The sequence below is a fragment of the Podarcis cretensis genome (genome assembly GCF_951804945.1).
Source record: "Podarcis cretensis genome assembly, chromosome: 14".
NCBI lineage: Eukaryota > Metazoa > Chordata > Lepidosauria > Squamata > Lacertidae > Podarcis > Podarcis cretensis.
The window spans coordinates 15,040,379-15,067,649 of NC_137183.1; the positions used below are offsets into that span (position 1 = coordinate 15,040,379).

The 27,271-nt window shown below is 46.6% G+C and overlaps 1 protein-coding gene across 5 annotated transcripts in view; it reads right to left on the reverse strand.

The window, feature by feature from the left end:
- Positions 1-23,007: 23,007 nt before the first annotated feature.
- Positions 23,008-27,271, reverse strand: part of SLC30A4 (solute carrier family 30 member 4) — a 30,098-nt gene continuing 25,834 nt past the window's right edge. For 4 of the 5 annotated variants that reach the window (XM_079953409.1, XM_079953412.1, XM_079953411.1 and 1 more), the window contains exons 7-8: positions 26,326-26,460; positions 23,008-25,847 (exon numbers count right to left, since the gene is read on the reverse strand). In XM_079953409.1, coding sequence (XP_079809535.1) covers positions 25,693-25,847; positions 26,326-26,460 — 290 coding nt within the window. In that variant the 3' untranslated portion in view covers positions 23,008-25,692. Of the gene's footprint in view, positions 25,848-26,325; positions 26,461-27,271 lie in introns of those variants that run through there. The other variant, XM_079953413.1, reaches the window with a different exon arrangement.

Consider the following 27,271-nt stretch of genomic DNA (forward strand, 5'->3'; position numbering starts at 1 on the left):
ACTGGAGAACGTTAAGGCAATAATTCTATAAAAACATCAGTAAAACCAAATACACCTAGGAGAAATGAAATCTTGTTCAATAATTAACTACAAAATACAGATAGCACATCGTTGGTAGCAACACCCACAGATTTCTACTGAACACAAAGTTCAATAAAAGAATAGCGATAGAGAAGATGTAGCTGAGATACATATCTATATCACATACATATCTATATGACAGGGGTTGGAAACCTCAGGATCGGGGGCCAGATGTGACCCTATTTAGCCCTCGGTACTCTCTGCAAGCCATACACCCTTCCAACAGGCTGCAACCTTCCTGGGTGCTTTTGTTTCCTGGAAAGAGGATGGAGAGAGGAGTGTCATGTGTGTTTGCAGACTCTTCTGACCTTTTCAGGGCTGGAAGGTAACTTGCTGCACAAAGGTGAGGGTCACACCCATTGCTCTGCTCTCTTAAAGACCTACATTGGCTCCCAGTACATTTCAGAGCACAATTCAAAGTGTTGGTGCTGACCTTTAAAGCCCTAAACAGCCTCGGCCCAGTATACTTGAAGGAGTGTTTCCACCCCCATCATTCAGCCCAGACGCCGAGGTCCAGCTCCAAGGGCCTTCTGGCAGTTCCCTCCCTGCGAGAAGAGAGGTTACAGGGAACCAGACAGAGGGCCTTCTCGGTAGTGGCACCCGCGCTGTGGAATGCCCTCCCACCAGATGTCAAGGAAATAAACAACTATCTGATTTTAGAAGACATCTGAAGGCAGTCCTGTTTAAGGAAGTTTTTAAAGTTTGATGTTTTATCGTGTTTTTAATATTCTGCTTGGAACCATCCAGAGTGGCTGGGGAAACCCAGCCAGATGGGAGGGATATAAATAAATTATTATTATTATTATTATTATTGGGACCCCATTGCAACAGTTCTTTGAATAAATATCAGGCTTCCTAGCCGCTTTTGCTTCTCAAATATACTCTGGTTGGCTTCTGTTATTTCCTCCTACCCTCAAGGAATAACCCATAAGGTAAAGGGAGCAGTTTTCCTTATAACACAGCTACCGCTGGTCTTATTTTTAAAGCACACTTGTTGCCCTCAGACGAGCTGCAGCGCACCAATAGCAGTTATGGAAATGATTAATTGATTCTGGCAGCTGGAGGCTCTTGGACAATGCCCAGGAAAGCTTTCACGTTAAATAAATACACCTTCTCCCTACTCGCTGCTCTCAGATGGTTTGGTTCATCGATCAATCAGAGGCTTCTAATATACCACCCAGTCTTGTCATAGCAACAGCACACATCAGAGCCAGCAGAATATCTGCAAAAAGCATCGAAATGGCAGAGATATTTATGTGGTGCCTCTATCACATGGTCTAGTTCTTCCCCTGCCCACCCCCCTGATATTCTTAAGAGGGTCTTCAGAGAGTAGCTGGAATTGGGGAGGCAGAAAAAGGTCCTCCTTTCCTTCCACTCTACAGTTTTAATCGGAAACATTAGGCTCAGTACTGCGCCCAGAGCTCAGAAACGGCTAGCGCTAATGAAATTCCCTGTCGCAAAATGCGCCCAGAACAATGGGAGTTTTGAATGCTGCTTTCTTCCCAAACCAGCTGTCAGAGTACACATTGGGTGCAGAAATAATGGAAGTGCGTAAGGTAAAGGTAAAGGGACCCCTGACCATTAGGTCCAGTCGTGACCGACTCTGGGGTTGCAGTGCTCATCTCGCTTTATTGGCCAAGGGAGCCGGCGTACAGCTTCCGGGTCATGTGGCTAGCATGACTAAGCCGCATCTGGCAAACCAGAGCAGCGCACGGAAACGCCATTTACCTTCCCGCTGGAGCGGTACCTTTTTATCTACTTGCACTTTGACATGCTTTCAAACTGCTAGGTTGGCAGGAGCTGGGACTGAGCAACGGGAGCTCACCCCGTCGCGGGGATTCGAACTGCTGACCTTCTGATCAGCAAGTCCTAGGCTCTGTGGTTTAACCCACAGCACCCTGCATTCCAAACAAATACATGATTATGGAGCAATATTTTCATATCCAGATGGTCAAAACAATGTTCTCATCACAATGTTTTTGGTTCCAAATGACTCTTTATACCAATCAATGAAAGTTGGTAGCAACTGATGTACAGAAAGAAAGACTGATAAAGTATGCAACCACATATTTTCCAATGACTGTGGGCAATTTTGGAAATGTTTAGAGGAGTTGTGGTTTTTTTAAGAGAGAGAGGGAGAAAGAGGGAGAGAGAAGAACAGAGATGGCAAGACTGACGGGAAAGATCAGAAACCAGGAAGATCAAGTATTTCTAAAAGATTGGAAATAACTTTTTGACATACTTAAAAGACCACTGTAAACTGTTAAAATCATTGGCAGGGATACAATGACACTTGTAATGTGAAAAGAACTTTGGAAACTGTTACGTTGTGGGTTGACATAGCAGACGACACAGTGATTTCTCCAGAGCAGCTCTTTATTTTGTAAGCTGGGATAGAACTGAGCCAAACAGCTCAGCCGGCCTGCTTTTATAGGCAGCCGGCTGTCAACATTGTAGCAACAACAACCCAGAGTTTCCCGCCTAAAATAACTGACGTGGACCTGAGTGAAAACTATATACGGTATCCCCCTGCTGGCCCAGGGTGAAACTTCACTACATAACACCCCTCCCCACCGAGGTAAGGCGTTAGTTACAATCGTAATGGTTTCCTTATATACAGCACTATGCGTAATGGTTCAATTAGGCACAAAAGCATATCGGTTACATTTCCCATACTTAGACCAACAGTGATACATGTCCAACAACATAGTCCTTTAAATAAGTTGGGCGCTTGGAAACTCTGCCAGACCGCCGGGGACTGGTAGCCAAGTCCGGAGGGCCACACAGTTCTTGCTGAGGCTGTGGTGCGACCCTAGGTGGCGTTGAAATCAAATCCCCTGGATCCGCTGCTGTGGGTGAAGCCTCCGCAAGTGGAGTGGTCTGAGTCTGTGGTAAGTCTGGCAGACCCTCTGAAGCGGCTTGGTTCGGCTCCACACTGGCAGTTTGCGAGGGAGGTGTAGGTGGGGCCTCACCATCTGTAAGTGTCTCTTCTGGAGCTGCAAGCGCAGTTGGGGGCACCACGGTAGTGTCCAAGTCCCCAACCCTGCGCCTAAGCTGGTCTATGTGCCGTCGCCACAAGCGTCCGTCTTCGAGTGCCACCTGGTACGAGCGAGGTCCAGTGACTCCCACTACTGTGGCTGGCACCCAAGGAATGTCCCCCACATAGTTCCGGGCAAAGACCTGGTTTCCTGGGACAAATGACCGTGGCGCGTTGGCACAGCCTGGGGGTTCAGCCATGGCAAAGTCCGGGTGCAGCCGGTCGAGCGGTGACCTGAGGCGGTGGCCCATAAGCAGTTCAGCAGGACTCCGCCCTGTGGCCGCATGAGGGGTGATGTGTTGCATGAACAAGTATTCAGCGACCCGCTCATGCCAGTCTCCCCGGTCCAGGCGCGCCAGTGCCTCTTTTGCTGAGCGCACCATTCTCTCCGCTTGCCCGTTGCTGGATGGATGAAAAGGTGCTGTTAGGGCATGGCGGATGCCCAGTCCCAAAAGATACCGCTCAAACGTGCCTGACGTGAACTGCGGTCTGTTGTCGGAGACAAGGACATCAGGACACCCATGCGTTGCAAACAGGCCTCGCAGCACCCGGATGACGGCCTTGGTAGTGGTGGAAGGCATCAGGGCGACCTCCAGCCATTTGGAATAGGCATCCACCACTACCATAAAGGTCTAGCCGTGAAAGGGGCCAGCCAGATCGATGTGCACCCTCGACCAGGGTGTCTTTGGCGTCTCCCAGGTGTGTCCCTTACTTGCCGGTGGTGCAGGCCTTGACCCTTGGCACGCTTGACAGGCGGACACCCAGGCAGTGATGGCATCGTCCATATTAGGCCACCAGACGTAACACCGAGCCAACGCCTTCATTTTGACAATTCCCGGGTGGTCAACATGCAGAGCCTCCAGGACGCGCTGACGGAGTCCCTGGGGAATCACGACGCGGTCTCCCCACAGCAGACAGCTGCGATGAGCCGAGAGTTCATGTTGTCTGGTTGCGAAGGGCTGGAACTCCGATGCAAAAGGCCCTTGTGGCCACCCCCTCCACACCCAGTTGAGCACCCAGCTGATGGTGAGATCCTGGGCAGACGCGGAGGCCACAGTGGCAGCCGATACAGGCGCTGCCGGAAGATCCTCAATCAGGAGGAGCGATGAAGCTGGAGCTGGGTCTTCCACAAATGCTGGAAGAGGGCAACGGCTGAGGGCGTCGGCATGGCCCATCGATTTCCCCGGGCGATGGACGAGCCGGTAGTGGTAGGCAGCCAGGAAAACAGTCCATCACAGCATGCGTGGTGAGAGGACCGGTGGAGTTGGACGATCACCGGCGAGGAGGCCCAGGAGTGGCTTGTGGTCAGTGATGAGGTCAAAAGTCCTGCCATAGAGGTATTCATGGAACCTCTTCACTCCAGCCACAAGTGCCAGCGCCTCCTTGTCGAGCTGGCTGTAATTCCATTCCGTCGGAGATAGCGTCCTGGAAAAGTAGATGAGCGGTGCTTCTCTTCCGTCTGGAAAACGGTGACTAAGGACAGCGCCGATGCCAAAAGGTGAGGCATCGCAGGCAAGGACCAGCGGCCTGGATTCACTGTACTGTACCAGCACACGGTCCGATGAAAGGAGAGCCTTGACCGCGTTGAAGGCCGCCGTCTCCCGATGACCCCAGGCCCAAGGCGTCTTTGTGCTAAGGAGTCGGTGAAGAGGCTCAGCCACTGTGGCTTTGTGGGGCAGGAATATGTTATAAAAGTTCAGCAGCCCCAGGAACGCCTGCAACTCCGTCTTGTTCTTTGGGATGGGGGCCTGCTGGATAGCGCAGATCTTGGATGTGGTCGGGTGAAGGCCGGGTGAAGGCCGGAGGCGTCGATAAGATAGCCCAGGAACTCTACCTGTGGAACGCCGATCTGGCCTGGCCTCTTGGAACCTGGTCAGCACGGCACGGAGGCGCTCGAACAGCTGCTGGTGTGAGTCTGCAGACACCAAGACGTCATCAAAATATGGTACCACGCCCGGAAGCCCTTGCAGGAGACGCTCCATAAGGCTTTGGAAGATGCCAGGAGCCACACTCACCCCGAACTGCAACCGGCGGCAACGGAATGCCCCTCGGTGGGTGACGATCGTCTGGGCTTCAGCAGTGGCATCATCGACGGGCAGTTGTTGATAGGCTTGGGCAAGGTCCAGCTTAGTGAAAACCTTACCCTCACCCAGGGAATGCAGCAGGTGTTGGACAACAGGAATCGGATAAGCGTGCTGCTGAAGTGCCTTGTTGATCGTGCACTTGTAGTCAGCGCAAATTCTCACCGACCCGTCTGGCTTGGCGTGGTCAACCGGCTCCAAAACTCCTTGGGTGATCAGTTTGTCCAGTTGTTCGTCCACCTTAGCCTTGAGAGCAAAGGGAACCCGGCGTGGCTTTAGCTTGATGGGGGCGACTTGTGGATCAAGGCTAAAGGAGATGGGCGTACCTGTATATTGTCCCAAGGTGCCGTCAAAAACCTCGGCAAAGTCTTTGACCAGACCCTCAGTCTCTGCATTAGAGATGCAGTTGATGCCGGTGACTTCCAGGCCGAGGGCATCAAACCAGTCTACCCCTAGGAGGCTTGGCCGCTGACCTTCGACCACCACCAACCGGAGCAGGCCCGAAAAATCCTTGAAGGCGATCTGGAACCGGCCAACGCCTACCACGGGAATGTCGTTTCCCTGGTAGTCTCTCAGGTGTACGCGGTGAGAGTCGAGTTGCCTTTTGGACACTCTGGGTACCAGTCTTTTGATGGTGCTCCAAGACACGATGGACAGGGCAGACCCGGTGTCGATCTCCATGTCACATGGAGCTCCTTCAATGAGCACCGTGACGTTCAGCTTGCGTCGCGTAGGCGAGTCGGTTTGGCCAATCGTGGTTCCAGACGGGCAGCGGCAGTTGGTGAGAGCGAAACAACTTTCCTTGGCAGACTGGAGTGAAGACTTGGACTTGCGAGTCGATGAAGGGGGGTGTCAGACGGAGCCGATCGTCAGACCTTAGCGATGTGGCCCCTTCTGGAACACTTCCTACAGATAGCGTCTCTGAATCGACACTTGGCACGGGAATGGTTGCCTCCACAGCCGATGTTACCAAAAAGGAGCAATGCAGCAGCGAGCAGCAGCTTCGTCAGCTGCAGGTGGCTGGAAAGCCAAACAGGATGTTGACGTTTGTGACTGTTACCATGGGAAGAAAGGGGCAGTCCATTCACCGTACTGAGCACCAGATGTTAGCTCAGTGTGTCATCTGACCTGTACTGGGAGTACATGGGAGGAGTTTTATTCTCTCTGCTGTTGATGTAAAGAGAGTGCAGACACGTTTCTCTGTACTGCAGCAAAGGACAGAAATAAAAGCATGTAAATACATTCTGTCTGTCTCTTTCCCCTCCCTGGGGATAGCAGGGAGGAGAGTGAAGGAGTGGTGTGTTCTTCTCACGTCTGGGAAGGATCGCCGATTACAGACCTCGCCTGTTTTCCTGCCGGGAGTCGCAGGGGGAGGTCAACAAGGAATTCAGCCGGTGCCTGGAGAGTGGCACATTCCTCTGACCGAGGCAGGATTCCAACAGCCGGCACATCCCGGTTGGCCCTTGGACTTCTGTTGGAACTTCCTGCGCTCCCGCTTTGTCTGGTGCACGTCATCGTCTTCACTGGAGGATGCCTCATCACTGCTGGCCTCTTCGTGATGCACTGGAACTGGCTTCCTAGCAAGACGCGGGCTGCTGGACTTGCGGATCTCCTGGGCGGAGCGTTCAGCAGCTTCTGAGGCCACAGCCTCCTCAATGGCTTTCTGTAGCGTGAGGTCTGGCTTGGCGAGGAGACACCGTTGCAGATGGATGTCCCGGACCCCGCAGACGATTCGATCCATCAGGGCATCGTCTAAGTCTCGGAACTCGCAGTGCATTGCAGCCTGTCGCAGGGCAGTGGTGTAGTTGTTGATTGACTCCCCCTCTGCCTGGTTCCGGTGGTAAAACGCATGGCGGGCAGCAATCTTGGATGGCTTTGGCGCATAGTGGTTGCAGAGCTTCTCTTGGATCGTGTCCCATGGTGTTGCCTGGACTGCTTCAGGCGCAACCAATGCTCGGGCCGTCTCAAACACCTCAGGCCCACAGAGGCTGAGGAATAGGCCCCGCTTCCGTTCCTCTGATACTGCTGTCAGCTCGTTGGCTTGGAGGTAGCAGTCGAACCGAGCGAGGTAGGAGTCCCATGATTCAGAGGCTGGCGCAAACGGCAGTAGAGGCACAAGTGAAGCCATGATTCCGATGCCGGCGTGAAGGGCGATGGATGGAACACAGTGCTCTAGCCAGAACAGTCAGCTCTGAATTGGTTCTGTCCAGTGATTTCGCTCAGTGATTTCGCTCTGTAATTCAGCTCAGTGATTCAGCTCAGTTCAGAGGCTGGCCGCAACTGGCTGTGCTCTGATGTCCATCCATCCCACCTTCGTCACCAGTGTTAAGTTGTGGGTTGACATAGCAGACGACACAGCGATTTCTCCAAAGCAGCTCTTTATTTTGTAAGCTGGGATAGACCTGAGCCAAACAGCTCGGCCGGCCTGCTTTTATAGGCAGCCGGCTGTCAACATTGTAGCAACAACAACCCAGAGTTTCCCGCCTAAAATAACTGACGTGGACCTGAGTGAAAACTATCTACAGACCTGAGTGAAAACTATATACAGTATCCCCCTGCTGGCCCAGGGTGAAACTTCACTACATAACAGAAACTATGAATATAAAACAGATAGACAATGGTAAAAGATGCAGAAAAAGAATATATTTTATTCAAAAATGGAACCCATAGGAGGAGGGGGGGAGGTCCGAAGGTTTGATAGAACCTTTTTATTTTAATGTTTTGAAATGATTAAAGTTAAAATGTATAAAATTATGTAAAACCAATAAAAAATTATTGAAAAAATAGAACAGTAATACTAGCTTCAGATGCAGAAAGTCATTTTCAGACAGATCTATTACACTCTCTCAGCATTATAGTCCAGTCTCTGCTTTTTCTGCTACTTTGCTCCCCACCCTGTGGCGTTATCTGTACTTTAAAAAACAAATTAGAAAAAGATGAGTATTACGGCCAATTCTCAGAGCATATGGCTCTGAAAATATTGCATTATTTGCCTGATAAAAACAGACTCACAACAGCAAAAGAAGCCTGGGGAAAATTACAGACACAGTGAATTGGCAATTTTTGAATACACCTCATTTTTACAACTCAGCAATATTTAAATGATGAGCTATTAGACTATTGTGATAGGAATTTTGAGGTCTTAGATATATGGTAATGTTCATAACCGCACGTACATAGATCAGCACAGGAAGGCCAACCTGGAACCATTTTGATTCCTAAACCAGTGTGGGTTGTCAGCACCCGGGGCAAGGCAAGTAATTTGCGCCCCCTAACCCGTGGATTTGTGCCCCCTAACCCTAACCCCCAGATGTTGCGCCCGGTGCGGCCGGCCCCCCCTGCACCCCCCACGCTACGCCACTGTCCTAAACTGACCAAATCTTTTCTCTGCAAGGTCAAAATGGAAAAGCCTCCCCATTGTCTTTTCCTTCACAAATCGTGTCTTAAGGATATGTCTGTTTGAATAGGGTGTGAGCCTGTGACCTGGCCCAGGAACTAAGTATTTATCATTACAAAAGACTGGCCAGGCTACTCAGGAAATCCAATCAAGTAACCTGTCAGACAGGAGATAAACAAGGACAAGAGAAAAACAACATTTAAATTTCTGTGATGTATGTATGATGTTTCTGGGGGTGGTCTTGATCTACAGGGTGGCAATTTCAAAAGTCTTTATAAGGCATTGCACACCATTTTTCTGGGTCCTCCTCCTTTCCTGCGTGTGAGGGGAGCACCCTGTTGCAACAGATCAATAAAGATCAAGCTTACTAGCTGCTTTGCTTCTCAATATTCTCTGGTTGGCCTCTGTTATTTTCTCCTACCAATAGGAACCTATGTAAGGACTCTATATGGGCTCTTGGATACCCCATAAGGGAAAAGGGCAGTTTTTATTTACAACACTATAATAATAGTTACTGAAATGGAGAAATTTAGTTCAGTACACACTTGAAGCCAAATCTGTTAACTTTGCCCTTTCCGAAACACTATGTGAACCAAAACACAGCTTTCCTTTGAAATCCACTTTTCCAGATTTTGCAACACATCTCTCCAAACAATGTTCACAAAAATGCATATATTAGGGGGGGAGTGTGCATTAAAAAATGTAGATATTAGTGAAAATAACCTACAAGCAAAGAACAGGAAGGGTTTAGGGCAGAGAAGGAGTGCTGTTGTTCCAGTTCAATTCATGAAACAATGCAGGTTTGCCTTCTGCTTTCTAGTGGCATCTAGATTTTGACAAGAGAGTTTCTGGAAGCCTTGCAACATAGGTGGATCTGAAATTTGAGATGCCAAGATCTGCTACTGCTTGCAAACAAATAATAATAATAATCAAATTCTGAAGGCTATTATAATGTCAAATGTGGAAGAAGCCATATTTAACATGTCAAACCTACTCAAGTCGTTTAAGACTGAATGATATTTACTCCACACCCTGATCACAAGGAAAAGAAAACCACAACCCAAGTTTCACATGGTCAAGCCCAGTGCACAAATTGTGCAATTCGATTCTTGTGTGCAAGGTGTGTTTTTCCTGTAACTGCCTTGGATTTTTGCAGCGGGGTGAAATCCAGGGTTGCTCAACTTCTTGAACTTGAAACGAGGAAATGAGACAGAGGAAGGAAGCTACAGTTTTAGAGGTTCCTAGTCTGGTATTCAGATGCTGTTTCTGAACATGCTTTTCTGAACATCATATTTCTCTACACTTTTAAGAATTGGCAGTTCAGAACATAACATTAAAAGCACCTATGCCCGTCATACTATTGGTTTTCTGCAAAATCTTGGTGTTTTATTGACAAACCCTTAAGAACAGCCATATCAAGCGTAACTTTTAAAAGATCCAAAGGATTGACATGAAATACAAGGTTTAAAAAATAAAAAAATAAAAGCATAGATTAGAAATATCCAACCAGGGAAACACAGTCTCCTGGGTTTAAAAACCAAACCAGCCCTGCAGTGTGGGATAAAGCAGGAGCAAGGTTTCAGCCAGTGAAAAAAATAATCAATGTTTCAGCAGCTAAAATCAATCCTTTTCAGCCGACACACTTTCTGCAGCAAGCAAAGCTTTTCTTGTCCGGCATTCACTGTTATGTTGAGTGGTCTTTTCATGACAGACGTAGAGAAAACGTTTGTCAAACTCTTCCAAAAATACAACAACAAAAAACACAGTTGCTGGGTTTGTTTGCTTTTTGTTTAAAGGTGCTTATAGCTAAAACCAGGGCTTTTTTCTAAAAAAAATATATATTTAGACGTACTCATTTTCCTACTCATTTTGAAATACTGCCCCTCAATGAGGCCAAAGTTAGATTCGCAAAATGTTTGGGAGTAGGCGTCCTCCCCAGAAAAAAAGCACTGGCTAAAACATAGGGAAAGCCACATCATTTTTTTGGCTTCTCTGGCAATGGCCATCGGAAAAACAGGATGTGGGGCTCTGGCTCGTGGAACATGTAGTGAACCCAGCCCTGGCTCTCCTGGACACCCAGGTTCTGTCACTCTGACTCAGACATGAGGTGGATCTTCAGGACCAACTTGGCAGTGTCCTTGGGAAGCATCCTTTCCTTCCAAGGAGGCCAAGACGGAGCCATCCGACTATTGGTTGATCTAACCCAGTATTGACTATACCAGCTGGTTGTGGTTCTCCAAGGTTGTGGAGAAGGTTGATGTGAGCAATTGAACCTGGGACCTTACTGGGACCTGTAGGAATGTAATGGATAATAAAGGTAAAGGTACCCCTGACCATCAGGTCCAATCGCGGACGACTCTGGAGTTGTGCGCTCATCTCGCTCTATAGGCCGAGGGAGCCAGCATATTTGTCTGCAGACAGCTTCTGTGTCATGTGGCCAGCATGACAAAGCCGCTTCTGGCGAACCAGAGCAGCGCACGGAAACGCCATTTACCTTCCCGCTGGAGCAGTACTTATTTATCTACTTGCACTTTGATGTGCTTTCGAACTGCTAGGTTGGCAGGAGCAGGGACAGATCAATGGGAGCTCACCCCGGCGCAGGGATTCAAACCGCCGACCTTCTGATCGGCAAGCCCTAGACTCAGTGGTTTAGACCACAACGCCACCTGTGTCCCCTAATGGATAGTAGGGATGGATGGATATATTGAATAAGTATTATCTTTTCTTCACTCACACTAGTGAGTGATGTAGCAGAGCAGAGTCCCCTCAATATAGAAGGAAGCTAGTTTGCAGATTCGTTTGAATCTCTTTAGTTAAGTAATCCGATCTGGCTTGCCCATAGGGATTGTTCCTGGTGTCCCCTTTGATCCCCCTTAAAAGAATAGACACAAGAGTCTTTCCTTAAAAAGTAACAAGTAGTTTACCCACATTTCAGTTCACAATTTGATCCCTGAAAGGCAGGTTTACTTAGTAGTTACATAACAAACTGTGAGTTCATCTCACATGAAGATTGAGATCATGTGCAAAATTACATGGAGAGACCAAAATGGCTGCAGGAGAGCAGCATGGCAGCAAGAGAGCTACAAGCAAGAGATTAGCCAGAGAGAGATCAAGAGAGAGAAAATGGCTGTGTGACTCAGCTCTTTTATGGAGACAGCCAGGGCCATGCCCAGCTCCCAGGTGACATGCAGGGGGAGGAAGCTCCAGACCAGTGGAACAGGAAGTTACCCTGATTGGCTGTCCCCCTGCCTATGACCACTCTAGAAAAATAAGGAATGTTGCACTTGACTGCTCCAAGGGATTACATCCCACAATTCCTACTACTATGACTATTAATTTTTCATCCCACTTTTCCTCCAAAGATTTCAAGGTAGCATGTGTCGTTCTTTTCCCCCATTTTCTCCACACAACAACCCTGTGAGGTAGGTTAGGCTGTGAGATTGTGACCGGCCCCAAGTCACCCACTCATGGCTGAGTGGGGATTTGAATCTTGGTCTTCCATGTTCTAGCCCAGCACTCTGTTTTTATTTACTTTTTAGTTTTTTATTTATATCTTTCAAATTTATACAATTAGTTTTACAATCAATTTAACATTTCCAAATTTTGACTTCCTTCCCCCTCTTTCTGCTATTCCTTAAATTTATTTGTAATATCTTCTGCATATCCAAATTAACTTAAGTTGCTTATTTATTCATCTACTTTAAATACTCTTATAAAGCTGCAGGTTATTACAATAATCCTGCTAATGTGTTTATCTTTTTACAATTTATCTGTAAATATTCAATAAGCCATTTCCATTCTTTTATAAAAAGTTTATCTTGATTTCTTATTCTTCCGGTAACTTTCGCCATTTCCGGTAAGTTTGGCATGGGTCAGGCCACCAAGACCTCACATTTTGGCCTACCTGGAAATGCGGCATTTGCACCTCCCAACATTGTAGGGGGAAATTTGCAGGTGATTGGCGCCATTTTCAAGTGAATCGGACAATGTCATTATTTTGGCAACAATTGTGACCCATAGGTAAAGGCGCTGATGGCTCCTTTTTTGGTCTACCTGGAAACATGGGGTTTACACCTCCAAACATTCAGTGGCGTAGCGTGGGTTGTCAGCACCCGGGGCAAGGCAAGTAATTTGCGCCCCCTAACCCGTGGATTTGCGCCCCCTAACCCTAATCCCCAGATGTTGCGCCCGGTGCGGCCGGACCCCCCTGCACCCCCCACGCTACGCCACTGCAAACATTGCAGGGGGCAATTTGCCCTTACAACTTCTCACTCCACTTTCACAGTCTTGGAGAATCCTAGCAATCCGATGTTCCAAGCGGTCGATTGGGATCGATAGATCGATCCCTGGGTGACAGCAGTCGATCGCGGGCTCATTTACGTTCCGTGTTGATGATGTAGAAGGGATTTATCCGCCCCCGCCCCCTAGTGGTGCTTTTCATTTTTGCATGATCGCTAAAACAGAAGATGGAGCTTTAGCTGCCTTTTTTGTGTTCTGATGAGCGGTTTGCCCTACAGTCAACAACTTTGACTTGCCCCCCTGAAAAAAGGTTAACATTGACTCCCCCCCCCCCAAAATGGTAGCTCACTGGCAGTATTTTTTTCTGTAAGTAGATTGCAGTCCCTTGGGAGTTGGACGTCCCTGTTTGTGTTCAGGGTGAGAGAACAACACACAGCCATTGTCAGCAGAGCCGCCTCCTTGCAGGAGTAAGGAAGCCAAGGAGAAGCAGATGCCCTACAAGAGCATCTTGGATGAGATGGCTTTCAAAGAGGGTGAGACAATTGCATGGAGGAGAGGCCTATCCAAGACAACTATCCATGATCGCTGTGCTCAGCCTCCACAGATAAAACTGCGGTGCTCGAGCGCCAGCTATCCTGAGGGAAACTTCGGAGGGAACCAGCTACTAGATGGTTCGAACCTCTAATCATTCGCTTTACCAGATAAAACTGGGTGATAAGAAAAACCCTGCCAATTATAGACCCATTAGTTTGTTAGATGTAGCCTCTAAACTATATGCCAGGCTCCTTCTTGGGAGACTGGAAGAATGGGCAGATACAAATAAGGTGATATCTGAAGTCGAGGCAGGTTTCCAAAGAGGGAAATCCACATTGGACCAGTGCTTTGTGATGAACTTTCTGCTATGTAAATACATCCATAATTTGAAGCAAAAATTATATGTCGCTTTTATCGATCTAAAGTCAGCTTTCGATACGGTCCCAAGACAGGCATTGTGGCAAAAATTGGAAAAGACAAATATAGATCTCTGTCTGTTATTTCTCATCAAAACATTATATACTGACACATCAATACAAGTAAAGGTGGATCTGGCTGGCCATCTCACCACTAGAATTAAGACCATTACTGGAGTCAAACAGGAATGCCTTTTGGCACCATTCCTGTTTAATTTTTATATTAATGACATGGTTAAAGAACTGGAGGGCCTACAGTTTGCCCCTGTCACAATTCTCGACCAAAAACTCTCAGTATTAATGTATGCTGATGACCTAGTACTTTTATCTAGAACCCAGGTGGGCCTGAGATGGCTGCTTGCAAAATTAAGTTCAGCCTCCACAGTTGGAGGGAGCAATACTTCTGAAAAGCACTTCCTGGAAGTGTTGCAGGAATTTATGTATAGGTTGGGGAGGGGTTGCCCCTCCAGCAGATATCATGCACATGCAGCCCACTACCAAAATCAGCACAATCACTTTTGCGACTTTTGTGATTTGTCCCCACAAAACACTTCATCACAGTTTCTTCCTATCTATTCAAAGGGCCTTTGCTGCACGATACCAAATGTAACAATTCACTGGCTCACAGGGAAAACTTCAGAAATTCATATAGACATGTGAGCTCAGCTACTCAGCAGCCCCTCTGCCTGAGTGATAATTCCTGGCATCTTGATACCTGAGTGCCATACAGGTAGCCATTCCAGAAATAACAAACCCAGATGGGAAACAGATGATTTGTTACACTTGATGGGTGTTTGGTGGAGGGCAAGGAGAACCATGGGGCAGGGTCCAGGATGCTCAGATTTCTGCCACCGGACCTCCCCTTTCATGATGTAACCATGATGTATTAGTGATGTAGCTTGGGGGGGTGTAACATGGGGATTAGCAGCTAATAAAAGGTTTGGGGGCTCTTTTGTTCGGGGCTTCCATCTTGTTCCACCTTGTGGCAGGTGTGAGTCCTGTTGCAACAGTCTTCAATAAAGACAAAGCCTACTGCCTGCTGTTTTGCTCTGGTATTCCTGGCTGGTGCCCTTGTTTTTTTGTCCAAGGGAGCCCTCAGATTTCTCCGTTAACAGTAGCCACAGTCTGTGTCCATGAAATATGCCGTAGACCCCAAATCTATCATCTTCTTCTTTGGTGATCACTTGTAGCCGAGTAAGATTGTCTTCCATGAACACGGTCATAACAGTGAGCCCATAAGTGACTGTGGAGGCTAATTCTAGATCCACACGTCCTTCCACAGCAGGGACATAAATTTCCGGGTGGGAGTTGATCACGGTGAGGGTTTGCCAAGCATGCCTTTCTCTGAGCTTGTTTCTCCCTTTCGTCCTGAGTTCGAGCGTCTTCAAAGTCCATGACACCTTTGGTAAAGGCTGTTCCCCAACTGGATCCTATGCTGAATAGCTGCTCAGCCCAGCTTCAGGTCCCCCACCAAGTGCCCCCCACTCCAGAACCCACCGCTCTCAACCGACTCTCAACTGCCTCCCCTCTAGCATTCAAACTCCCTTTCCAAGCCTCCTCCAACCTTCTCTCACCACTAGAATCCCACTAAGAAACAATGCAAGGCCCCTGAGAGACTAAGTGGAAATGCAAGAGAACTCCCTTGCTTAGAGGTGTGAACAGAGATGGGAGATTTGCAAGGGGGCAGGATAACGGGGTGTGAGGCGACAGGAAAAGAGAGGCTTTGAGTAAGGGGTGCTGGGGAAGAGGAGGAGGAGAGTCTGGAATCCAACGTGGGAAGGCTAGCTGCCCTGCTTTAGGCTTGCAAGTCCCTCTTGCGATGTCCCTCTTGCAACGATTCTGTTGTAAGATCTGGACTCCCTCCATGCAAACTGAAGATGAAAACATGTGAATAAACCGTATTTCTTAAAGCTATGACAGTCTCTGCCACGTCTCAATTCTCTACATAGCTGTCAAGCGTCCCTTATTTGGCGGGACAGTCCCTTATCCCAGCGCCATGTCCCGCTGCTGTCCCTTATTGATGATGTCCCTTAAATAAGCTACTGAAGGTAATGGGGGCCCTTTCTATGTCCAGCACTGCTTTGTCAACAACAAATTGTTGCTTTTTTGTGTTGAATATATGCTATATGGTAATTTATGGACCTAATAGGTATCTAAAGCCATTTGCACGCAACAAAATATGTATTTTATCAAAGTAATTGTTGATCCCTTATTTTCGAGGCTGCTGGTCCCTTATTTTCAAATCTGTAAGTTGACAGCTATGATTCTCTAAAGGTGAGAGCCTGAAACCCCATGGGCTCGTGCCACCGCTCAGTAGAGAAAGGAGAGGCACCCAACTTTTGGAACAATATTTTATACACCCTGCTGCCTGAACTCATCCTGTTAGAAGCACTTGAGCTTTGCGTTTCTGGTTCCTAGGAAATCGGGGAAAGCAAGGTGCAGGTTCCTCATCCCTGTTGTAAAAAGCAGGTGTCTTCCCTCAAACGATCCTGGGAATTGTGGTTTGTTAGGAGATCTGGGAATTGTAGGTCTGTGTGAGGGAAGCACTTTAAATCATAGGATGGTAGAATTGCACAGTTGGGAGGGACCCCAAGGCGGTGGAGGAGGAAACCTCTCAGGCACCTGGGGTGGTGTGCCCAGGGGCAGGGCACGATGTGCCACGCGGCACGGCGCGGCGCCCATAGAGACTAGGGTTGGGGTATGTCAGAGCGCACCACAGCAATAGGGACGGGCAGAGGCGGAGCTAGCGGCAGCGCACATCCCAGGGGGGTGCGCCGGTGGTGGGGAGTGTCCCGGGGGGGCACCACCCGCAGCGATGTCACTCCCCCTCAGGGATGACACCTGGTGCGGACCGCCCCCACCTTGCTCTGCCTCTGCAACCAAGGGTCATCTGGTCCAACCCCTGCAATGCAGGAATCTCAGCTAAAGCATCCATGGCAGATGGCCATCCAACCTCTGCTGAAAAACCTCCAAAGAAGGAGAGTCTACCGCCTTCCGAGGGATTTCTTCCCACTGTCAAACAAATCTTACTGTCAGAAAGTTCTTCCTGGAGTTGCGTTGGAATCTCCTTTCTTGTAACTTGAAGCCATGGCTTCCGGTCCCAGCCGCTGGAGCTGGAGAAAACAAGCTTCCTCCCTCCTTCCCTGTGACGGCCCTTGAGATATTTACAGGGCTGCATGGTGTGGCTCTAATATCCATGTTCTGAGAGAGACAGCAAAACGTTTCTCTGTCCCCTTTCTTCACCCCATTCGGTACTGCAAGGGGTTGGTGCATCTGGTTCATGGGTAGGCAAATTAGGCCCAGGGGCCAAATGCGGCCCAATTGCCTTCTCAATCCGGCCTCAGTCCGGGAATCGTGTTTTTATATGAGTGTCCTTTTATTTAAAATGCATCTCTGGGTTATTTGCGGGGCATAGGAATTGGTTCAGGTTGTGTGTTTTTTCAAAATATAGTCCGGCCCCCCACAAGGTCTGAGGGAGTGTGGACCAGCCCATGGCTGAAAAAGTTTGCTGACCCCCTGATCTGGTTGGTAAGAAGATGGTCAGAGTTTGGAGCCCAGCCAGGGATGGCTGTGGGCAAGATCCTGGCATTGCCAGGGGTTGGACTACATGACCCTTGGGATCCCTTCCAACTCTACCATGCTATGATTCTATCAAGCAGCTAAAGGAAAGGGCCGGGGAGCAAGATGCAGAACAAGGAGAGACACAACCATATACCCCAACAGCACACTCTGGCCTGACCCACGGTGGCCTCATCCCAGCACACTTTGACTCCCCCCGATTTTATTTTTCTTAATTCAGCTGCCTGACAACCCAACAGCCTGGCCCCAGTTTGCCAGCTGATGTCACAAAGTGCAAGCAAGCCCTATATTGCCGTTATGTACTGAGTTGAATAGGATCCAAACTGCAGCAGTCTGATTGGTCCTAGAACAATAGGATCCAAATTGCAGCAGTCTGATTGGTCCTAGAACAATAGGATTCAGAATGCAGCAGTCTGATTGGTCCTAGAACAATGCAGCAGTATGATTGGTTGGCAGGAACCACCCAATCATGCTCCAGATATAAGTGAATCCACAACCTGATTGGCTTACAGTAGAATTCCAGAATTAGCCAATCATGTGCAGCCCATTGTGTAAATAATGTATATAAAGCAGATACTTTGAGGGGACTTTCATTCATTCCTCCTCACCACTATGAGCTGAATAAAGAGCATGAAAACACTTTGCGACTCTGAGTATATTTCAATTGCCCTGCAAGAATGATGCCTGTCAGATGATGATGAGAGACTTACTGAGACAAATCATGATGAGAAAGAACTGTGAAGGTAGAAGGAGCTCCGATGCCCAGAGGAGTGGCATATTATTATTATTATTATTATTATTATTATTATTATTATCACCTGTAAGTGGTGCATGTGGCTTGGGCTCCCTAGCTTGACTTGTCCGCAGCTGTTGCGAAACTTGGCAGGTCCTCAGCTGTGGTCCCCAGATGATATTTTCTGTTGTCAATACCTGGTTGGTGACAAGGTTGAACCGTATGGCCTTTCCATGCCTCTATTCTCTTAACTCTTAGGCTGTGTAGACATCACACCTTGAAGTCACGAGTTGTTCCATTCAATGTCAAACTACTTTCCTAAACATGTTCTAGATCATTTTCAAGAGAATTTCCCAAAGTTTCACGATCTTGCCACTGTGTGGGATGGGTTTGAACGGGAAGGAGAGTATACGTTAATTGAAATGTATCCCTCCAAATTCCCACAATTGTGAGCTGAACAGGGTTTTAAAAAGCCCTCCTTGACAGCAAAACTAAAAGCTTAGGGATTAGGCTGTGAAACCTTGTTTTGAGCAAGTCCAGCTATGAAGTCAGCTGCCTTCTGTGATGGAAAGGATTGTTGAGTCACCAAGTGTTTTTTTATCCCCTGCCAGCAAACAGTTACCTAGCAACAGCTTCTGATTGGCCAGAGTTCCAAGGGAGGCAGTTGGAGTGGAGTGAGAAACTGTGTGAGAGATTCATTTGGTCTGTGAGGGGGATTCTGTCAGGAGAGTTCGTTCCGACTAGAGATGGGAAGGCCTGGGGGAAAACTGGGAAAATGGGGGACGACTGTTCCCCCCCCAAAAAAAATTTTTCTGGGTTTTTTCCAGGCCTTCCCATCTCTAGTCGGACATACTCTAAGGTTCTGAATCGCAGAACACTGTTAAAATAGACAAGACACAGTCCCACACGTATTTTACACGAAAAAGGGTCCACAGAGGGAATACTCTGATAGGAAAGGGCAGTAGTGATTCCAAGGCCAAGGAGGATTTGGGGATCTGTAAGAAAACAGTCCAGTTGAAATCCTAAGTTCCTGAAGTGTGTGTGGAGAAGTCTGATCTATGAAAGAAAGTAACCTTAAGCCTGAACAGCATACAGCATACAGTACAGTGGTACCTCGGGTTGCATACGCTTCAGGTTACATACGCTTCAGGTTACAGACTCTGCTAACCCAGAAATTAGCAGTGGTACCTCGGGTTAAGAACTTTGCTTCAGAAATTAGCAGTGGTACCTCGGGTTAAGAACTTTGCTTCAGGATGAGAACAGAAATTGTGCTCCGGCGGTGCGGCGGCAGCAGGAGGCCCCATTAGCTAAAGTGGTGCTTCAGGTTAAGAACAGTTTCAGGTTAAGAACAGACCTCCAGAACGAATTAAATACTTTACTCGAGGTACCACTGTATCTGTTAATAATAAGCAACAGCAGTGTTTGTTACATTTCTGTGGAAGAAGAAGAACCAAAAACTCCTGGTTTTGTTGTTGTCATTTAGTCGTGTCCGACTCTTTGTGACCCCATGGACTCATGTCTTCCACTGCTTCCTGCAGTTTGGTCAATTAAAGTTTGCTTGCAAAACTTTTCGCAAAAGAAAAACCCACTGTGGCTCGTGATTCATTCTCCATTGAAAGATTTCACCTGAGGGAAAGGGAAACAGATAGAAGTTGTGGTATGTTAATTCCACGGGGAACCCATTCCCCACATGTGCCAGGAGGTTGTGGTGCCAACCTGAGCGAAACAGGGCTGGGCTGGAGTGGGGGAGCAGGTCCGTCTAGCCCCAGCCCCTTGACCCCCTCCTTCCGTGCCAGGGGTCAGGCCGTCGTGTGCCCAGGCAGGAGCAGCGAGCATTGGCAGCTAGTGGCGACGTGGGCATGGGCTGCATGGCAGGGGTGCTTGTTCTGCCCCCCTCTTTCCCTTGGCCAGCTGGCCAAGCACTCTCAGCAGTACTCAGGCTGTCCCCACAGTAGTCACGGTTTTTGTCAAAATTCTGACATCCTTCCATTCACTCTAAAACTGTGCCAAACACCTGCAAATTGCCCCCTGCAATGTTTGGTGGTGCAAACGCTGTGTTTCCAGGTAGGCAAAAAAATGACCCCTCAGCAACCTTACCCACGGGTCACGGTTATCACTAAAATTCAGGCGTCTTCCGATTCACTAGAAAACAGTGCCAAACACCTGCAAATTGCCCCCTACAACGTTTCGCGGTGCAAATGCTGTGTTTCCAAGGTAGACCAAAAAATGAGCCCTCAGCGCAGTGTGAAGAACGCCCTGTAATGTAGTTTTCAAAACAATTCACTTGCAAAGCAAGTTCAGTCCTGTTATCCAGCGATCAGCAATTCCTTGAGAAATCATTAACTTTCTCAAGGCTTTGCATTTTAGCTCTCCTATCAGAAAGAAAGCCAAGTCACCATTTCAGACGGTGTGTATTATCTTTCTTGAGGAACAGCAGAGGATTTCCTCTGGGTGGCACCAAACGTACAGAGAGGCAAAGAGGAATACTTTTGCCACCATTAAGTGACAATCGCACATTACAATAGCATCACACATTGTCGTCAGAGGCAGTATGCCTGTATAGAATTTTACAGATCACTTGGGAAGACAGGGGATCTAATACCTGTGTACTGGAAGAAGCAAAAATCACCAGTGTCAAAGCAGTGATTTTTCAACATCAACTTTTTTGGACTGGTCATGTTGTGTGGATGCCTGATTATCGTCTTCCGAAGCGACTACTCTATTCCAAACTTAAAAATGGAAAGCGTAATGATGGTGGAGAACAAAATAGCTTTAAAGACTCTCTCAAGGCAAATCTTTAAAAATGTAGTATAAACACCAACAACTGGGAAACACTGGCCGATGAGAGTTCCAGTTGGAGAACAGCCATTACCAAAGGTGTCATGGGCTTTGAAGACGCTCAAACTCAGAACGCAAGGGAGAAATGTGCTAAGAGGAAGGCACGCTTGGCAAACCCTCACCGTGATCAACTCCCGCCCGGAACCCTGTGTCCCCACCGTGGAAGGACGTGTGGATCCAGAACTGGCCTCCACAGTCACTTACGGACTCACTGTTAAAACCATGTTCATGGAAGACAATCTGACTCAACTACGAGGGATTGCCAAAGAAGAGGATATAACTAGTAGTTGGCAATTGCAAGTGGAGAGAGTGCTGTTGCTTACAGGTCATCTTGACAGGCCTATGACCTTATCAAGAAGGACTGTTCTTCTTGTTCTTTGAGGGGTGGTTTTGGCATGTTGAGCTTGCCATTGTACTGGCTTTTTCTGCCGTAAACAATGGAACAGGAAGGAGGAAGCTTTCTCAGCGATGTAAATTGCAATAATCTGTTGACCTTGGCTCCATGATAAGAGTACAGTGGTACCTCGGGTTAAGAACTTAATTCGTTCCGGAGGCCTGTTCTTAACCTGAAACTGTTCTTAACCTGAAGCACCACTTTAGCTAATGGGGCCTCCTGCTGCTGCCGTGCCACCAGAGCACGATTTCTGTTCTCATCCTGAAGCAAAGTTCTTAACCCGAGGTACTATTTCTGGGTTAGTGGAGTCTTTAACCTGAAGTGTCTGTAACCGGAAGCATATGTAACCCAGGGTACCACTGTATCCGTCTTGGGGGCAGAATATCTGAGGTTCAAATCCCCAGCATCTCTAGGTAGGGCTGGGAGAGACTATTAACAACATGGCCACAGACTGAAATCTGGGAGTCGTTGGCAGTCAGTATAGCCAATACAGTGGTACCTCGGTTCTCAAACGCCTTGGTTCCCAAATGCTGAAAACCCGGAAGTGTTCCGGTTTGTGAATGTTTTTCGGAAGCGAAATGTCCGATGCGGCTGTCAGCTATTGTTTCTGGGGCGCCTGCACCAATCAGAAGCTGAGCCTTGGTTTTCGAACATTTTGGAAATCAAACAGACTTCCAGAACGGATTAAGTTGGCCTTGCTCTGGAGGAACCCAAACTTCTATGCACTAGTGGCCAAAATTGTGGAAACCTTTCGGGGAAAGTGTATTTCCGAGGTTTGATGGCTCGTAACACCGGATTGGCTCTCCAAACACTCATGCTCATTGGCTACATTCAAATGAAGGAAAGCTTACCGCATATCAACCTGAGCAAGTTGTGCTTCCTTTTTCTGGTTATTTGGCTATAACTTTTGATAGAATACAGGTAACTGAACAAACATTGTTGCATTGCATTCTTCATTAAATTATCTTTTCATTGATATATAATATTATGGTATTACTCCAAAAAAAAGTGGTGTTATGAGCCATCAAGCTTCAGAAATACACTTTCCCCAAAAGTTTCCCACAATTGTGGCCACCAGTGTACGTACACACACTGCACTCTATGATTAAGCACAGGGCCTCACCTGTCCTTTGAATAAAATATAGAAATAATGTATTTTTTGCTCTATAAGATGCACCAGACCACAAGACGCACCTAGTTTTTGGAGGAGGAAAACAAGAAAAAAAATATTCTGAATCCCAGAAGCCAGAACAGCAAGAGGGATCGCATCCCTCTTGCTGTTCTGGCTTCTGGGATAGCTGCGCAGCCTGCATTCACTCCATAAGACGCACACACATTTCCCCTTACTTTTTAGGAGGGAAAAAGTGAGTAATATGGTACTGTACGTAGATTGAAAACAGCAGTTAACTCTAATTGCACAAATGCACACATACCACTGAGATAAAGAAACAGGGCTTATACTTCCAAGCGACGGTACGATACCTTTGGAATGCCCTCCCTATGGAGGTATGTCTGGCACTGACTCTACAACTGATTCGGTGCCAAGTCAAAACTTAACTCTATTTGCCCAGGCACTTTAAAGTCTGCTCTTGGCTAGGCAAGAAAAAAAATAAAATAAAAACCATCACTTATCTACTCATCTGCAATCCACAAAAGAGTAATAAGAATAACTCATAAGTGGGCAGTATAATAATCAATTTAATAAATCCACAGTAAAGCAACACATTTGTTTCATTAAACAAATATATAGTATATAATTACAATTAAAAAAAACTCCAAGTACAGTACAGATCTACCAAACCCCCAGTTTCTAATTAGGTATACTGTAAACCCCAGTTTAATGAAATATCCATTATGAATATCCATTTGTGTGCAAAAATACCTGACTTCCGAAAAGGTCATAAAGAAGGGATACACAAAAAGTTTCACAAACTGAGATATGGCTTTGTGTTTCTATTGTCGTGTATCAAAACAACAGGGTCCCAAATATGCCAGTTCTTCATTTCGATATCATTTAGTGCAGTTTGCTCATTCTAATACTGAAATTTTGTCTTGGGGTTGAGCAGAAGGGGGGAAAGTTGGCTAGTCCCAAGTGACATAAAATCCAGCAAATGGGCATATTTTTATCCATCAGTGTACCATCTCCTAAGATACTTGGAGAGAGTTTGCTTTTCAAGGAATCACTCGCTTTCTAGATCTTGTTGAACTCCAGATTCCATCAGTTTTAGCCAATTGTCAATGGGCACTAGAGTCCAATAAAATCTGAAGTCATCCTTCCTTTACATGAAGTATTTGAATAATAATTTAAAGTTAAATAACTACGCATATTGCTTTCATGAAGTATTAATTTTAAAAATCACCCTTCATGAGAAGATATTGGTTCTTAAAAACAATAACAAGTATCTCTTCTTTGAAGGAAAAAGAACAGATTTCAAACTATTATGCTCCAAACAGCAAAATAGCTATGCAATTAGTCAAAATATGCTGGCAATTGTTAACGTTGATACTTATTTCTGTTGTTTGTTGGGATTAAGTGGGCTTATTTTCTTTTTTTGGCTTCTTTAGCCCTATTTACAGGCGATACAAAAACTATGGTGGAAAATCAAATGTGGCAAGCTAAGCTTTAAAATATTGATTGCTTCGGTTTTCAGAGTTGAAGATCAAACCTTTCCAAGAGATTATACCATGTATTTGTTACAGCGCAATCTTATTCACACCGATAGATCTGTTTAGATGTAAAGAATCGGAAGTCAAATCCCTGGCATTTTTAAAATATAAATTTCTACACCACTAATTCTCATGGTATCTGGCTTTGGATTAGCTATGCTCCAGAAGAACCATCTCTTGTCTTGCAGTTCCTTCTACTGATTTCACCTTCTCTATACTCAAAAGTTTTAGGAAGAATCCAGTAATAATTTGGTGCCTGGAAAACAGTTCTGAAGGCCTGCAATTCAACACAGGTCAAAAAAATGGAACATTTTACTTTTAGACTGCTAGGAGAAGAACGACAACCAAAAAAATTATAGACAGTGGGCGTCCTTCTGTTTGACTAAAAGGCAGTACAGTTCACCAAATCACTAACATTTCACTGGCACACGTTAGCATACATTACCATGCAAAATCGATATTTATCGGGAGGAAATGCAAAGGTGAAATGGAAACCATATGCTCACAGTTGTAAGTTTTGGGGGCTGCAGTGTATCTGAAGCCTTCGTTCTCTTTATTTCCTGAATGTCTACAACTTTCACCAACACAGTACCCTCCAGATGGACCACAATTCTGTGCTGGCTGGGGATTATGGCAGCTGTACAACATCTGCAGGGCACAGAGTTGGTGCAGGCTATTCTACAGTACATCTACTGATTGGATCTCTGCTTTAAATGTGGTTTCTATAAGGCCCCCCTCTCTTGCAAGAGGCAAATCAATCACAAAAAGTCCCCTACGACATATTTATTCACTAGAATTAAGGTTCATGCTTAACCAAACAGCCTCTTGAAGCAGGTTAAAATGTTAGATATCCAAGATGATCGATAAGAATCGTCTCCAAGTAAATTATATATATTTGAAAAGAAATTTAAATATGCTTTTTCTATGGTAAAAGTCCTACGCCAAAAGATACGAGAGACAACTATTCTTTACAAACGTAGTGGGTCCAGCCCCAAAGTCTTCAGATAAACAACCGATAGCTTGTCCCAGGAAAAGACCTTTTCTGGTTTGGATCGTAGGTTAAAGCTAAAATTTCCAGGACTGGTTACTGCAAAAGCTATACTTCTCAATATGTATTCAAGTTTGAATGAAGAGAGACAACTTATAAAAAAATGTTCTGCTATACCTGCAGCATCGTTTTTGTTTTAGGCAAGGTAGTAAAAAAAACCATAGCTGTTGGAGAGAGATAAAATACGGTGTAACCAGTTCAGGGATCATTAACCTTTTTGATCACAGACATGATCAACCTTGGCAACTCTTTTTAAACTCAAGTAGTGAATTCTTGGCGCCCTTTAGGAAAGCAGGCAAGCACTGTTGGAAGTTAACAAATGGCAACGAGGAAGTGTGCTCTACGAGGTATCCGCCAACCACAACGTGATCTGTAAACAATTTGTTGGATATGTATAGATATTGGCATGAAAACCCTGGCCGAAAGGAACGGTGAGAGAAAGTTACAACTCGTTTTCACGGAAAGGGTAATTCTGACCCCGTTCCAAACCCTTCTTGTTGCAAGAGGATTGCCAATACTAGTCCAGCCCTAAGGGATTCCGTTCCGTTTGCAAATCTTGCATTTATTGCTTCGTGGTCTTTTGGCTGCAAAGGTTAAGAAGAATAAGGCAGCGAGTCCTCCCCAAAACAAAAAAAAAGCGTGGAAAAATTAGGCACTGGAATTCTGGCAGCTTGCGCACGGTTTGTTCTCTTCTCGCCGGTAACTCTGAAGCTGGATTGAACATTGATAGACTCCGAATGTGCTCAGCAACAACCGCCTGGCCTTCGACTGGATTTCCTCCCACTTTGATGAACTGCCAGGAACTGGAAAGCAAGGAAGACACAGTAAGTACCACCCAAACATGGGCAGAGCGATCGTATCGATGGGTCGGGGCGGGGAAGGAAAATGGCAGATATCTCCAAAGCACTTCTGGGCAGGGGGCTGTGGGAAGAGAGGCTACTTTCACATCACACATCTAAAGCACTGGGATGCCACCTTAAAGAGTATTGGCTTCCCCCAAGTAATTATGGGAGCTATAACATGCTGAGAGGGAAACTAGCTCTGCCAGGGGAATAATGGTCAATTGTCAAGGATGATGGCAACTGAAGTCCAGCAAGATTTAAATGACCCCAGATTCCCATCCCTGATCTAGAAACAGAACACAGGAAACAATAAATTAATTTATAGTTAACAAACCACGAATATGACCCCCCCAAAAAAAATTAATTTATTGAGTGAATTTAATCACATGATTCTGCTTCATTAACACAACCGTTAGCTCTGCCTGCTTCCCAGTTTTACCTAATTGCAAGTGGACTATGGCAATGGTTTTTCCAGCAGTCAATGACCAAATATTCAGGCTTTCCACTGAAAACACATCTTCAATTTTCATTAGCTCTTCTTTAATGCGATCCACGTTCAAATGCCTTGGAACTCCTACAAGGAGGACATGAGTTTTAGATGTTTAGAATTATTGTTTACAGTGGTACCTCGGGTTACATACTCTTCAGGTTACATACGCTTCAGGTAACAGACTCCGCTAACCCAGAAATAGTACCTCGGGTTAAGAACTTTGCTTCAGGATGAGAACAGAAATCGTGCTCCGGCGGCGCGGTGGCAGTGGGAGGCCCCATTAGCTAAAGTGGTGATTCAGGTTAAGAACAGATTCAGTTTAAGAACAGACCTCTGGAACGAATTAAGTACTTAACCCGAGGTACCACTGTATTATGTGATGCCATTATATTAAACTTGAGCAGAGTATTTAAAAAAGGATAAAAAGCAGCCATTTAGTCACATTGTGAAAGTGCCTCAAGGGAAAACACTCGTGAAGAATTTCTTCACCGCCTCTATTGCATCTGCAGAAAACAGCAGCAGGAGACTTTTTCAGGTGGTTCACAATTTAGCGGAACCACCTGCAATATCGGGGCCCAGTACGGGCCACATGTTCTCCTGCAATGATTTTGCAAAGTTTTTTGCAGATAAAATTGCTCAGATTCGGGAAGAAGTAGACTCCACCATGGGAGCAGGGCCGGGCCGGGAGAGTGCTAGAGTTTTGTCTAGTCAAGTTGAGTGGGATCAATTCCAATCTGTTACCTCCGAGGATGTGGACAGGCTGCTTGGACGAGTGAAACCAACCACCTGTCTCCTGGATCCTTGCCCATCCTGGCTTATAAAAGCTAGCCGGGAAGGACTGGGCGATGGGCTTCGTGGGGTGGTGAATGCTTCCCTCCGTGAGGGAGCCTTCCCA